Genomic DNA, 15,908 nt, shown 5'->3' with positions numbered 1-15,908 from the left:
GCCTTTGTGTCCCCAGCACCTAGCCCAGGTCCTGACACACAGTAAATGCTTCATAAGATGCTTGTTGATGGACACTTACATGTATGCACACACATGTATGGTGAGGGAGTGATTTTAGCAGTGTAGGGAATTCCCACCATGGAGTCTCGCTGCATTGATGTAGACTGACAACTTTTTAGCCTTAGAAAGTTGCCTTGAGACAGCAAGAGACAAAAGGATCTGCCCAAGATCATTTGACCAGAACGTATCAGAGTAGTCTTAAATACAGATCTTCTACCCTCCAAGGCTGTGTACCACAGTGAGCCCTCCAGTTCAGGATCATGAGTGTGTTCTCTCTCCATGTGTACGCACACATATACACATAGCGATATATTATAGGGACACAAAGAAATAACAGACATATGGCATAGTGGATAAGTTCCTGGTCTTGAGAGTCAAGAGACAAGGGCTTAAATCCATCCTCAGACACTTACTAACTATATGACCCTGGGCAAGTCACTTAACCCTGCTTGCCTCAGTTTCCTCATCTGTAAAATGAGAAGAGGGTCAGACTCCAAATCTACGATCCTATCTGAAGTGGGGACATATGTGTTTATCTGCACTTGTAGCTCTAAAACTATGATATGTGCTTGTTTATACATACATGTGCATTCATTTGGCTAGATCAGTGATTTACCCAGTGGGGAGCATGCATTCCACCAAGGCAGACCAACAGCTCCTCTATCACTTCTAGTCTCCCAAGGTTATCTGGGTACCAAGATGTAAATGACTTCCCCAAAGTCATAGAATCCCTGTGTCAAAGGAAGACTTGAACCCAGATCTCCCCATCTCCATGCACTCACTCCTGTTCACACAAAGGGGGAAAAAGACACTTCTTCCATTTTCATGTAAAAAAGTATTGCTTTGCTAATGTGATCTTGTTAGCCTGGGAGATTCGTTGTGCTAATAAGGGATACAGAGTAAATAGTAATAGTAATAGTAATGTGTTAAAATAAAAAAAAGGGGAAGGGCCGATGCCCCCCAGTGTCCTGCAGTCCTTGCCCTCCGTGGGCCAGGCTTTGGGAAGACTACCGAGCGCCCTATAAGCAGAATGATACACCAGGAATGGGGAGGCGGAGCTGACACATCATCCCCTGAGAAGCTGGGGAAGGAGTCGTCCAGTTACGGCTCGTCCCCCTCACATGGCTGGAATGGAGGAGTCCAACAGCGATCCTTTTGTCTGGGGGTGCCAGCTTCTCTCGAGCTCTTCTAGGGCCTAGGGGACCTGCCCTGCTCTGCGTGGGCCCACAAGAGTTCAGCAATTTCCCCGTGGGCGGGTGATGTCAGGGCCATGGACAAGGCCGTGTGGCCAGCCTGAAGTGGGAAAATGAGAAATTCATTTCTTTCCAGGCTGAAAAGTTATGCCTCGTGACAGGGAGTTAGGGTTGGGGGGTTATGGGCCATGAGTTCCTTTTTCTTCCAGGATGCTAAGCTGGCTACACAGCTCCATGGCCCCCTCACAGAAACCACTTTATTCTTTCAGAATTAGAAGCACTAAGGTGCAGTCTATAGTTTTGTTGGTTTGTCTTTTTTTGCTTTTTGGAGGGGGGAGGGTAGAGCAATTGGGGTTAAGGGACTTGCCCAAGGTCATGCAGCTGGTAAGTGTTAAGTGTCTGAGGCTGGATTTGAACTCAGGTCCTCCTGATTCCAGGGCCAGTGTTCTATTCACTGCACCACCTAGCCACCCAAGGTATAGTGTATAGGACATGGGACCTGCGAGGCAGGAATACCAGATCTAAATCTCTCCTCAGACAATTTCCTCTTCTATAAAATGATGGGACAGAGATACACTGGGTCAAAGGTCCCTTCTTTCTCTCACTTTGATACCAGGCTTCCAGCCCTGCCTTGTCCTCCAGGAATGGGAAGCCAGTTCTGGGCTGCTATGCTGATCACCCCTCCCCAGTGACCTATCAATCCCTTGACTCTAATGGGCCCCCCTCCCATCACAGTATAGTCCTTTGATGTCAAAGCCTGTTTCTGATTATAGGGCTGGTGGGGCTGCATTGTGTTAACACAGCCCCTTTTGTGTGGCTCCAGGGGAGAGCAGCCTAATATTTAGGAAAGGCGCCATTTCTTCCTGGCAGCAACCCCCTCACCGTCCCTCCCCCAACATTCATTTTGGGATGGTCTGGACCCTCTAATTATTTCCCTCACAGTGCTGGGGCCAAGCCCAGGTATTTGGGATCTGCCGACAAATTGGGGGGGGGGAGGAGGGGATAAGGATGCCATCCTGGCCACCGGGAGGTGTGACAAGAAATTTGGATTGTTAATAGCACAGAGGAAATTCAGATGTTACTTATTAGGATGCTATGTACAGGACAGGGAGTGACTTGGAACCAGCAGCAAGTCCTAATCCCAAGCTCACTTTACATCTGGGTAAAAAAACCCCAACAGGTTTGGTTTGAAGAAAAGGCATGTCCAAGTGTGTGATGAATGCACCTCCACATGGGCCAGCCTTTAGATGGCTTTGGGTTGGCTGGGGTGCCTTGCGTTCCACCTCCCTCCCAGACTTAGCCCAAGGGCCACCACCTCCCATCTGGAGTCCCCCCTCCCCTCTTAGACTGGCTAGTTGTGAAAGCAGGACGACCCTCTCACCTTGTTGGTCAACGTGGCATTGCAGCCTGGATGAGCCAGGAGGACTTTCACCATGTCCGTGTTGCCATGGCGAGCAGCCACCATGAGGGCTGTGGTCCCATCATTGTCCTGAAGGTTGACGTCAGCATGACAGGTCAGCAGAGCCTTTACCATGTCCCCCCTGTCGTGGCTCACCCCTAGCATCAGCGCTGTCTGACCTCCCTGGAGAGAGGGAAGGACAACAATGAGCCACCGTCCCATCACAGAATCCCCACACAAACAGAGTTGGTTTTTACCAACTCAAGTGACTTAGAGAACAGGAATAGCCCTCCCAATGGATCCTGGCCGTCTTAGAGCTGGAAGACCCTCCAGTCAGGGGGAGCCTACTGCCTCCAATGCAGCCCCTCCTCCTTCCAAGGAGGGGAGGCTCGGATAGTCAGAAACTGTTTATTCTGTTAGGATATTAGATTATCCTGGAACTGCAGGATGAGAAGTGTGACCCAGCTAGAACCCAACACCAACGAGGAAGTCTGAAGATCAAGAGTAAAACATGGCACCAGGGAAGGGTACCAGGGAGAAAAGGTCATCCATGCTGAGCATCACTGAGAGTGTGTCTAGTGGATAATTTCCAAAAGTCACACAAGTGTTCCATCTCATACCCAACCAATCCCACAGCATCAGCCACCATCACCTCCTTCCAGGTTTGAACAAAGATAGGGTTTCTGAGAGGCAGAAGAGAGGGGACAGAGCAATCTAGGCATAAAGTGACAGCCTATATGCAAAAGCCTGGTGATGGGAGATGGCCTGTTGAGTAAAGGGAACAGCTGGAACACAGAATCAGAATACCATCGATTTCAAACTGTAGGAGATCTTAGAGATGACTCAGAGTTAGGAAGACCTGAGTTTGAATGCTGCCTCAGACACTTACTGTGGTAAGTTACTTCATTTCTCAGCCTCAGTTTCCTCCTCCATAAAATGGGGGTAAATAACCACACGTGACTTCACAAGGTCATTGTGAGAAGCAAACGAGAGCACAGGTTTAAAGTGCTTTGCAAACCTTAAAGAGGCAAATGCCATCCACTATTACTGTCTTTGCTGAATTGTTTTGTTTTGCTTTGCATTTTCCTGTATTTCCTCTTCCTTGCTCTAAGGGATGGCTCTCTGAGTATGGGGGAGGGGAGGAAGACTATATTCAGAAGTGAAAGTGTAGATATTGAACACTGCTATTTTCTTCAGCAGAGACCAAGCTTCCTGAGGGCAGGGAACATTCCACTTTTGTCATGGTATCTCCATCATTTAGCAGAGGGCATGGCATGGGGAAGGTACTTGATAAATGCTTGCTGATTAGCTCAGATGGGCAGTTGAAGGTTTGGACGCAGGTTCCTACCCCCCCCAAAGGTTTGGGCTCAAAGGAAGGGGCTGGAATCCTAACTTGGCCACTCACTCCCTGGGTGATCTTGGAAAGGTCTCAGTATGTGGAGAGTTTGGAATCCCCTATAAGCCAGAAACGTGGGAGACTCAGCTTCACTGATTTCCAAAAAGCCAAGTGGGCTTAAAGGACCCTAGGATTTAGAGCTAAATCTAGCCTTAGAAATCATTTTACAAATGGAGAAACTTTAGAGCAAAATGAATTGGCTCATCCAAGGTCCAGCAGGAAGTTAATAATGGGAAGGATTATTTTTACTTATTGTTTTTATTACTTTCTGGGAAGTAATCCCAGGAAGAACAAGAATTTGAACCCAGCTCCTCCGACTCAGACACCTGGTGACTTCAATTATAGCGCGCACACACACACACACACACACATCACCTCTTGAGAGGTTAAATCAAAGTCTATTTGCTCCTAACTCCAATGAACACACACACAGAGGCATGCAAGCCTGCAGGTACTTTCGATCTCAGCCTTGGAAGGGATTTAGGAGGCCACACAATCCAAACTTAAAAGAATCCCTCCTGCCACATTCCTGACAAGTGGACAGCCTGCCTCTCTCTGCTTGAAGGCTGAGGGGTCGGAGCACACACATGGAGGCTTACTCCATTCTGGGATAACTGATCACTAGAAAAGTTTTTCCTGAAATCATACCTACATCTGTGTTGCTACAGTATCTTTACTTAATATCCCACTTATTACAATGTTACAATGTCTTCTGGGAAAAAGACCAATCCCTTTTTTAGCCAATATTTTTAAAGCCTCTGCTACATTTCTCCAGCAGAATCAATTGCTTTTTATTTACTTTGTACATCTCCTATGTTGTTTATCTGTATAGATGTTTTCTCCCAATAGAATGTAAGATCCTTGAGGGCAGGAATTTTTCCACTTGTTTCCAGCATCTAACAGAGTAAACCTGGGATTGACTGAGGTGCATCGGCTGCATGTGTCCTCTATGTGACTCTCCACTTTCAAACTCCACTCCTCCCACGAATAGTATGTTTACTCAGGAAAGTGCACCCCACATTTATGGGCAAGTCGCTAATTTTCTTATCATATCTCTGCTTTGAAATAACTGTGCCTTTTTACTAAACAGTAAAAAAATCTGTGGGGGCTCATAAGAGTCTAGGCCCGGAAAATACTTTGAATGGGATATAGTGATGCTCTGTGGGAGCCCATACTGTATGAGTTGGGGTCCCCCCAAATTACATCTCCTCAAGAAATTTATTCTATATAATAAATGGTTAGATTAGAATCAATGTGGACTTTATGTCTGAGGCAATATCAGACTGTGGAGAGTGGAGAGCAGAGGAGAGATAGGGGCAATTTAGAGCTGGAAGGGACCTCAGAGATCTGGAGGCGGGTACCTTCAGCCCTGAGGCCACACGTGGCCCTCTAGGTCCTCAAGGGAGGCCCTTTAACTAAATCCAAACTTTACGGAACAAATCCTTTTATTGAGGGGATTTGTTCTGTGAAGTTTGGATTCAAAGAGTGGCACTTGAAGACCTAGAGGGCCACGTGTGGCCTCAAGGCCACAAGTTCCCCACCCCTGAACCCAACCTCTTAACTTTACAGTTGAGCATTCCAGGAGGAAAACAGTGGAGTCAGGATCCAAACCCAGGTCCTTGGTGATGACATCTAGCTAGCTGGCTTTTCACTGCACTAAAAAGGACTGTTCCGTACATAAAGATGCAGCTCTGGGAAGGCAGCCATACCAACATGACCACTTCCTGCTTCTCTCTGGGTGGGGGGAGGGGTGGGGAAGGGGGTATGAAGAGGGAGGAGTGTAGCAGCTGGGTCTATAGACAGTCTGCCTAGCCCACCACTCAAACTCTACTGCACTGCACCTGGGACAGCTGCCCCTTCTCTCCCAAGAACCCATCCTTTTCTTTCCTTTCGCCTTTTTTTTAAACAAAGCTGGTGAGGCGTGTGTATGGCCCCTCTTTGTTTTTCTCCAAAAAGGATTCCTGGTGGATTAATTAATTACTATTGTACTTGCCTATCACCTGCCAGCATTAAAGGGTGTGGGCAATCTTGGCACTGCTTGGTGAAGGGCCCTACCAGCACAACCCAGCTCGGCCCTGGCCCTCGTAGCATTGGTGGAGGGAGGAGCTGGCAAGTTAAGGATCAAGGTCCTCTTCAAAGGACAGGGCCTTCTGTGCAGACACTCACTGCCCCTTCTAGCCATGGGCTCTCAGCTCCCCAGAGATACAACTGAGTTAGCGTGCAGGTGTGTGTGTGTGTGTGTGTGTGTGTGTGGGTGTATGTATGGCATGTGTGTGGGGGGTGTATGTGTGTGGTGTGTGTATGCATGTGTAGTGTGTGAGCATGTTGCATACAGGTGTATGCAGTCACATGTGTGCACATGCATGTGTGTGGCATATATGTGTGTGATGAGGAATTATGGGCATCTTCCAGGTGTTTTGCAAGGTCAGCCAAGTCTGCAAATGCTTCCTCGTGACTTGTACCAGTGGAATATTCCAAAAGTCAGCGCCCAGATGGAGCTTGTCCAGCTCCAGGTTGGGGCACAGATCAGGAACTCACCGACTTCTGCCCCAGCCTGTTCAGCATTCTGAGGGAAGCAAACTTTGCATTTTGGAAGGATGCCATTTGGGAGGCTGGGAGCTGCACGGTTTCCTTTGGCATCAAGCTCTGCTAGGTATGGGTGAGTCCCTCTTCCCAGGCAGGCCTGGGATGAATCCTTGCCATTTACTTCAGGACCCAAATGCCCCCAGCCTGGCCATAAAGGCTGGCTCCACACCACTCCCCTTCACGCTCCCAACATTCCCATCACACCGTGCTCCTAACTATCCCACTGTTCCCCAGACCCAGCGTGTCATCTCCAGCCTCTGCTCATGTGCCCAGGTGGTCTTCATGCTGAGAATGTCCTTTGTCCTCATCTCTCCCTGCGAGGACGAGCACAGATGTCTGCTTGTCTGGGATGTCATGGTCAGATCTCCTCTGGAGGACAGTGTTTTCCATTGTGGGCGCCATCATGGAGGAAGGGCATTGATTAGCGAGAGGAAGGCAACCACAGTGTGCAGCGGTGAGTGCTGGCCTCCCCTTCCCCCATCAAAAGCTCCCTTACCTTACTTAACCTTAACCTTACTTCTCTGTGCACCTGCCTCCAGGTGGAGAAGCAGGGGCTTTCTGGGGGGCAAGGTGGGGATCTCCAGTACTTCAGCACACAGGAGATCAGATTTACTCTGATGGCCTCAGGGGACAAAACCAAGAACAAAGAAGGTGAACGCTTCTAGGAGGCAAGTGTGAAGGCCATGGCCTCAGCACTGGTGCTGTTCCCAAGTGGGACATGGGAGGCTCCCCTCACTGGGAGTCTTCAGGCAGGGGCCAGTGTATGGTGCAGCTGGGATTCTTAGGCACTGCTGTCCTTCCCACTTCTAGAATCCTGCAGAGCCTTCCCTGTCCCCACAAACCCTGCATTCCCAACTCAAAGTTCCCTCTTCATTCTCAAGTTTTCCTGTACATGCTGTCTGATTTTCCTTTAGACTATCACATCCATTGGATTGTAAGCACCTTGAGGGTAGGTACTGTCTTTTGCTTGTTTTTGTATACCTAGTGCTTAGCATAGTGGCTGGGACATAGTAGGTGCTTAATGCATGTTGATTGATGGATACCTTCCCTCCCTGTGTATAGGGGGCATCCTCCCCACCCTCTGAGTCCCTTGAAGGTAGGAACTTCATTGTTTTTTAATCTTTGTGCCCTCCGTGCTGGGCTGAGCACCTTGCACACAGTAGGCACTCCATCAATGTGAATTCAAATAAGAGGAAGTGGCCCAAAGGCCAGGACTACCTGAGCGGCCTGTATATTCACATTTCCTTGTTTCAACAGTTTCCCGACCACCTCCATATCTTCGTCTGTCTCTGCCGAGGCCAGGGGGGTGATCATCACGGCCGTGTACCCAGCCTTGTTCTGGCGGTCCACCTCACACACACCTGCAGAAGGAGGTCAAGACTTGGCAAAGCATCCCAGAGAGAGGGGCAAGTGTGGGCAGAGCCCTGCACAGCCCACCCGAGGGGCTGGTCATTACCAAGAGGTAACTGACGAGCTTAAGCCCCTTGGCCCTCCGGCCTGCCTACCGTTCCAAGCCATACTCCGATCATTCTTCTTCATGGCTCACCAGCCTCCCAGACTTCCTTCTCCTGCCTCTCCAAGCCAGGAATGCCCTCCCTGCTCACCTCTGCCTCTTAGAATCTCGAGATTGCATCACAGCTCAGTCCCTGCCACACAGCAGAGATTTACTAAATGCTTGTGGACTGACTGATTGATCCTCGCATTATTTCTTTACCCAGCCAAAAGCCCTTTCCCTACCCCAGGAGAGCCACATCCTAAAGGAGACCAAAGACATCAAACAATGTCCCAGAGTTTCAGCTTCTAAGGCTCATGGCCAGAGGCCATGGAACAAACTGAGATGGAAGGTGGCCCAAGCCCTACTTTCTTAGGGAAATAAATGCCCACCAGAGAAGTGCCCGTGATGCTATAACCTTTTCATATCTATCTCCCCAGCACTTGGCAGAGTCTTTGGCACACCATAAACACTTTAATAAAGATTTTCATTCATTCTTTCATTCTCCTCACTCTAACTGCAGAGGGGTTAGGATGTCATTAATTCCAGGTTGAGGAGCACGAACTTGGTAAGTGAACTGACCCCCTAACCTTAGTGGATGGTTCAGGCTGGGGAGCAGTGGGGCACAGTCACAGGTCAGCTTCATCCAAAGGAAAGTGACTTTCAAGCACCTGATTGGTTGGTGGGGGTGGAGGGGACACAGAAGTAAGAAGGAACCTCTGGGTATCACTGAACAAGCTACACAATGCTGGGAGGGCTGCACTAGACCCAACCCAGAGAAGAAAATGAACAGATAAGTGCAAGGTGGAGGACTGGCCCTCTGAGAGCAAAGCACCATGCCTGGGGGAGAGGGGAGGAAGTGCAAAGGAGAGAAAGTGGAAATGAATTTGAAGGGGGTGAAAGAGACGATGCCAATGCCCCAGGCAAAGGAAAATATGAAATTTCATGAAAAATGAAGAGGCATTTAAATGGATGTTGGAACCATGAAACACCACCCAGAGACCAGAGACTAAATGAAAGGAGCATTTACCCTGGAAAGTACAGACCTGAGTTAGGAGGGAAAGCAGGAAAGGTTCTTGGAAGGAAAAGAAACAGATCTGCCCAGAGAGAATGGGCTCCAGAGAGGAGAGGGAAACTCAAGCCAACACGGTGGTGGGAGGGAGCCTGGGGAGTCGCTGGAGTAGATTGTGTTTCAGCTGCAATAGTTTGTGGGTCCATTCATGACTTGAGGGGACAATCAGTGCCTGCAGCAAGGCTGACAATATCTGCAGACTTCCCTCCTCAGGAACACTCAGAATGCCACTGGGCAACTCTGCCCAGCTCACCAATTCTGGGCGTCATCTTAGTGTTCCCTGAACTCAGACTTGGATGTAGCTCTCAGTTGTCAAGGATGGCACCTTTCAAAGACTCCCAGCTAGCACCGTCACTGACTAAGCTGACGCTTCTAAAACATGAACCTCTAGGGTTAGCAGTGTGTGTGTGTGGGGGGGGAGGGGGCGGTGTTTGTGTGTGGGTGTGGATGTATGTGTGTGGGGGTGTGGGTGGGTATGGGTGTGTGTGTCTCTGTGTGGGGGGGGAGGGTATGGGTGTGTGTGGGGGGGTATGGGTGTAGGTGTGAGACATGGATCCATTTGACAAAATGCCTAGTCTATGGACTCTCAGAATCATGTTTCTAAAGTCAACTATTTTGAAACAAAGATATTTTTCTCATCCAAGTTCACATACTCCTTGAAATCTATCTACGGACTCTTTGGGGTTCTGTAGACACCTGCTTAAGAACCCCCACCAGAAATCAAGGTTAATTTTTCTGTTACCATACCCCAAATGTCACAAGCATTCACCTCTGTGCCTTGTTCATACTTCTCCCTATTTCTGGAATGTTTGCTGTTGTTCACTTGTTTTCAGTTGTTTCCGACTCTTCCAGACCCTTTTAAGGGTTTTCTTGGCAAAGACACTGGAGTAGTTTGCCGTTTCATTCTCCAGCTCATTTTACAGATGAGGAAACTGAGGCAAACAGTGCTAAGTGACTCACCCAGGGTCATACTGTTAGTGACTGTGGCAGGATTTGAACTCAAGAAGATGAGTCTCCTTTATTCCAGGCCTGTCATTCTCTTCTGGAAAACTTTCCCCTCTGCTCTAGTTTTTTTTTTCTAGTCCAAATTTTTGAAAGGCCACCACCTTGGCTCTGTCATCATTCCAGCTTCATGACCTTGGGCAAATTATCCTGCTTCTCTGAGCCTCAGCTTCTATTTCTGTAAAATCAAGGAGTGGAACTAAATCATTTCTAAGGTCCCGGGATGTTCTGTTCTCCGTGAAGGTCTCCTCCAATCATCCCTACCTCAGGGACTCTCCCCAGTGGATCTCCTAATCAATGTGGGCCTCAGTATCTTCAGAACCTCAAAGGTCCTTCTAAGCTCTACATTCTAGCTTCTTTTATTTGATCCCAGGATACTCACTGTCTGTTTCCCTCATTTGGACACTTACCTGAGGGCTCTAGAAGGATATTAGGGGTAACCTGGCCCAAATGCCTCATTTTACGTGTGGGGAAACTGAGGTACAGGGTGGCTAGGAATTTGCTCTACCCCTATCACACAGACAGTGAAGGGCAGGGAGGATTAGAACCCAGCCCTATGACTTCAGATCTGGCACAGAGATGCCTGGAGTTGATGAGGGGTAGTAACAGAGTCTGGGGAAAGGGAAAGAAAAGAAGGAAGGACTAGAGAATAACTCACAGGCAAACAGAGGAGAGGACAAAGACTCTAGATGTGTCTGCCTTTATCCTGCATTAAGAAGTGAAACTGATTCATTAATTAAAATAATAAATTAAACAATCAACCAACCAGCACTTAATAAGCAAGATGGGCCAGTCACTGCATTGGAGATACAAAGAAAAAACCCCAACCATCCCTGCCCTCACAAGGAGCTGATATTCTCATGGGAGAGACACCACATAAACAGCATACACAGAGAGGTGGAAGGTGATCTTATAAAGGAAGGCACTAGCATCTCTGAGGTTCAGGAAGGGTTTTTATAGAAGGTGGACTTGGAGTGGAGTCTGGAGGGCAGGCTGGCATTCTAAGACACAGAAACAAGGAGGGAAGGCATTCCAGGCACGGGGTCCAGCCAATCCAAAGGCATCACAGAGTTGGGAGATGTGGTACCCTGTGTGTGGGATAACCCGTGAGCAATGACTGGGCTGTGGGGGCCATGGAGACAGGCCACATAGACAGGAAGGGGACGGGTCATGAAGGGCCTTAAAAGCCAAAGAGAGGAGTTACTATGTGATCCTGTAGACAACAGGGAGCTGCTGAAGTTTATTGAGGAGGGGAGGTGAGATGGTTAGACCTGCAGCTCAGAAAGGTCACTCTGGCAGCTGTGTAGAGGGCAGAGTGTAGAGGGGGAGAGCTGAGGCAGGGAGACTGACTATAAGGCTGCTGGGATAGTCTGGAAGCAAGGAGACCGGGGCCTACACTCCAGTGGTGGTTATGGGAGTGAAGAAAAGGGGACACATACAAGAGACATTTGTGAGAAACAGTAAGATTTGGCCACAGCCTGGGTACGTAGGGTGTCTAAGAGTGAGGAGCGGAGGATGACAGAGATTAAGGTCTTGGGTGATGGTGACCACGATGGTTTCTTCCGCTATAGAAAGACTGACAAATAAGCCTCGTTGTCATCTTCTGTGAATTGGGGAGTCATGCATAGATACTGCTAAAAGCACAATGAAGAAGAGCGGGAAATTAGAGACAAGATGAGGGCCCTTGTCCCCCTGCCCTTCCTCCTACCATCAGTAAACGAAGCCAGGATGAGGGGGTTAAGGGTTATGCCAGAGGATCCCGTATTCAGGGCCGTTAAGTGGCTGTGGGGATTGTCATACCTCTTTGGGACCAATTGCTTTTGATACAAAGATTTCCATTGTATAATATTGTGAATAACATGTAGTACCCTGCATTAAGCAGTAACTAAGGCAAGGCAACTCGGGCTTTGTCCAGGGTGCTAAAATTTAGAATGTTAAAAAGCTGAATTGAGAATATACTTCATGCTGCTTTCTCTGGCTACAAAAATAACTATTTGTGAATCTGCTCATGCATGTATCGTTCTAGATTTCCTGGCTAGAAGCCAAAAGCCTAGAGAGGCAACAAAGGCTGCTAATGTGAGCCTGAGCATTGTGTCTCTGTTACAAGGGCTACATCAGAGCAAAATAGTTCCTTCTTCCAAAAAAGGTTCTTCTCACTTTAACTGTGATGAAAACCAGACTACCTAGGTAGTATTTCTCATCTGGATTTTGAGGCACAATTCTGCTTTTTCTTCCAAATAACATTTCTTGAAATTTGTACCATTTCATGGTGGCTGCCTTTCCTGGAGTCTGTGAGTATCCACTGTCCCAAGACTTCCTAACAGAAAGGCAGAACTCAGGGCTAGCTACAGGGATGGAGAAAGGGGGGAAAATAGAGCTTGCTTCTCCACCCAATCACACACACACACGTACACACTACTACACTCAGAGTAGAATTAATAACAAGTATGTGATAGTGGTGGTGGTGGTGGTGGTAGCACTGGCAACAGCAGCAGCAGCAGCAGTAGCAGTAGTAGTAGCAGTAGTAGTAGTAGTAGTAGTAGTAGTTGTAGTTGGGGGGGGGGGGGAAGTAAGGGAGGGAGTGTGAAATCTCCAGGTTAGAATTTATTATTTAACTGACTTTGGTTCCGTCCTCCAGGTTCATGAGCACCTCTGAAAGCATCTGACCAATCAGAAGTGAGGAGCAGAGTACTTTCCGAGCCTTGACTTCAAGTCTGTACTGCCATATTAATGAATTGTTTCTAACTATATGGTTAGTTTACATCAGCTCTGAAGAAATGAGAGAGCTTCAGATCTGAGTCTCTGTTAGATCTAAGGAAATGCCCTGCATTTGTATGCATGTTTCCCTTGGGTGAGGATTTGATAGAGAATGAGGGACCTTGGGTGACTTCAATGACCCCTTTTGGGCCAGTAACAAGGGAAGAAAGATGGCAGGAGGAAGGAGAGAGGAATCATGGCTGCTGACGGGGCTTTGGAGCAACAAAGCCTCCCTCCTCAGGCTGTCATTTAAAACGATTAAAGGGCCTGCTCCCAAGCCCCCATTCACATAAGTCCCAGCCCCTGCAGGCCTACCAGTCAGGGAGAATAGCCATACACAAAAGAACAAAATGAGAGCCCCAATCACCTGAGACACATTCTTTAACCTCTGAGCGCGATGATGGAGCCGGGATTTGACCGGGTTTTTCCATTTTAAATGAAAAATCCCCAAATAATTTTTAAATGACTCCGTTTAATAGGGACTCTTTAGCTTGATCCAGAAGAATCTGAGAGCAGCAGATATGAGAACTGTACTTTTGCGGCCCAGCCAGTGCGGTTTCTGGAAAGACTGACATACATGGAGGCAGAGGGCCAGCGGTAACCTCAATGTACCGCTCTGTGAGATGAGGGCAGCAATACTCTGAAAGTACTTTTTGCGAACTTTGTGTTTATTCAACTGGGCTCCCTTGATGGAATATAAACTCCTTTAGGGTACGGGCCATTTTGGTTTTGCTTGACATCCCCAATAGGCACACAGTAGGCACTTAGTAAAACTTGCTAAATGAAAGAAATTGTTATTATTCTTTCAGAGTGCTTACATAAGGCATGATGTACTCTTGAAAAAGCCCTACACAATTGTAACCATTCATGTAAGCAGAAACCTGAGACACCTTGGGATGCTCTGGTTAATTGAATATTCTGGTTAATAGAAAGTGATCATATTCACTGTACTTGGAGGATAAATTTTCAAGAATAGCTCACATTGCTCAAGTACTTCAAGGTTCAAAAGTACCATCCTCATGCCAGCACCATGAAGTAGAGAGTAGAAGTAATGCGATTTTTCAAACAGACATGGAAAACAAGCTCAAAGAAATAAATTGACTTGTTGACAGGCCCACAGCTGAACAACTATCAGGGTTGAGATTTGAATTCACCCCCTGATTCCCAGTCCAGCCAGTCTTTTAAAAAGACACCCACCTCTACCCTTCCCTTTGGATGCTACTGATTACTGATTGTTGGCAGGTCCTCTCACAGAGAGGGCTACAGGAGGGAGGTCATGAGGTCTCTACAGGGAAAGGAAAATGGCAGACAAGGCAAGGGAATGTCCTGACCTGTGTCAAGCAACAGCTTAACGATGGGGAAGTTGGAGTGGGAAACACTATAGTGGAGAGCCGTGTTCCCATTGTCATCTGCCAGGTTGACGAGCATCTTCAGGCAGCTGGGGTTACTGGGCTGGAACTCACTGAGATAGGCTGCTACGATCGAGGGGCTTGAGGATTTCCTGCTTGAGACTCGGAACCATTCTTGACTGATGGTATTCAAGCTTTGCCTCTGAAACACCAAGATGGCCTGATTACTGGTGCCCAGTTTGGATGACTGCTAGTGTCCTGCCTCAGGTGGTGGATTTTGGGGATTTGAAGCCAAGTGTGACCCATCAGCTTCCCTGGGGTTCTGCATTCCCACTAACTGTTTACTTTGAGAAGGACTTTCAAGAGTTAGACCTATGCTGTGCAGCTAGGTAGAATGGGGGATAGAGCCTAGAGTCAGGAAGACCTGAGTTCAAATCTGATCCCAGACACACATTAACTGTGTGACCTTGGGCAAGTCACTGTTTGCCTCTGTTTACCTATTTGTAAAATGGGAAGGATAATATCACCCACCTCCCAGGGCTGTTGTGAGGATCAAGTGAGGTAATATTTATAAAGTACTTAACAAAGGCTGGCAAATAGAAGGCGCTTAATAAATGCTTCTTTCCTTCCTTTCTAATAACAGTTCTCCTCCTTATGATTACAAGCTCCCAGTAGCAGAGTTTGGACAAAGAGAGGTGTAGAAAGTTCCACTGGGCTCCTGGGAGCCTTGTGACAGGGGCTCACACTGCCTACTCTGGGCTTGGCATGTTTCTAGGTCAAGACTAACTGCTTAAACATCCCCACCCTTCTTAGATCCATGGAGTAAGAAGGATACCAGTTGCTGGTCAGTTGTAGTCCAAACTTCAGGCAGATGTTTGCTCAACAGGTGGCATCCAGAGAGAAATTCTTCTGAGGGCTTATATCTAAACAGAAAAAGCAAAATAAAATCAATTAAGGCCTAGGGGTTGTAGCCAGCTCTCCAGGGAAATCTAAAACGGGATTCACAGAGTCAGAATCCCCAAAGCTGAACAGGACCTCACTGGCCACCCACAGCAGCCCTGGTCTGCACAACAATCACTATGACTTTTTTCTTGCAAAACAGTCATACAGGCTCGGTCCAGAGCTGCTATGCCCACAATCAGCTCATCCCGCTGTTGGGGCCTGATTGTTGGGAAGATCTTTCCATTGAGCCCACAGCTCACCCTTTGCATCTTCTACCCATTGTCCAGATCTGCATCTCTCTAATTTCCCTTAGTTTCCCTAAAAACTCAACTCAAGCACCATCTGCACCAACCACCCTGCTTCCCCCAGCTGCTGATGCCTCTCCCTACCACACACAAAAGACCCGCCTTGTAACAATGTTCTATGTACTACACGTGCATATATTGTTTTGGGGTTTTTTTTTAAAGCAATCGGGGTTAAGTAACTTGCTCAAGGTTACACGGCCAGTTATTTCTGGGGGTGGTGCTGAGTGTCTGAGCCCGGGATTCAATCTCCAGGTCATCCTGACACTGGAGCCAGTGCTCTTACTCGCTGAGCCACCTGGCCGCCCCAATGTGCATATATTGTTGATAGAATGGAAGCCATTTGAGGGCAGGGATT

The 15,908-nt window shown here is 47.9% G+C and overlaps 1 protein-coding gene across 1 annotated transcript in view; it reads right to left on the bottom strand.

The window, feature by feature from the left end:
* Positions 1-356: 356 nt before the first annotated feature.
* LOC138164909 (KN motif and ankyrin repeat domain-containing protein 4-like) overlaps positions 357-15,908 on the bottom strand; it is a 31,720-nt gene continuing 16,168 nt past the window's right edge. Inside the window, exons 5-9 of the mRNA XM_069092868.1 lie at positions 15,142-15,229; positions 14,289-14,508; positions 7,853-7,995; positions 2,635-2,835; positions 357-1,353 (exon numbers count right to left, since the gene is read on the bottom strand). Coding sequence (XP_068948969.1) covers positions 1,249-1,353; positions 2,635-2,835; positions 7,853-7,995; positions 14,289-14,508; positions 15,142-15,229 — 757 coding nt within the window. The 3' untranslated portion in view covers positions 357-1,248. The remainder of the gene's footprint in view (positions 1,354-2,634; positions 2,836-7,852; positions 7,996-14,288; positions 14,509-15,141; positions 15,230-15,908) is intronic.

Source organism: Petaurus breviceps, unplaced genomic scaffold, assembly GCF_028583685.1.
Source record: "Petaurus breviceps papuanus isolate PSGF00001 unplaced genomic scaffold, PetGlider_PUasm1.0 207, whole genome shotgun sequence".
NCBI classification, from domain to species: domain Eukaryota; kingdom Metazoa; phylum Chordata; class Mammalia; order Diprotodontia; family Petauridae; genus Petaurus; species Petaurus breviceps.
Note: the sequence above shows the minus strand (reverse complement) of the source record. Positions and strands in the feature narration are given on the sequence as shown.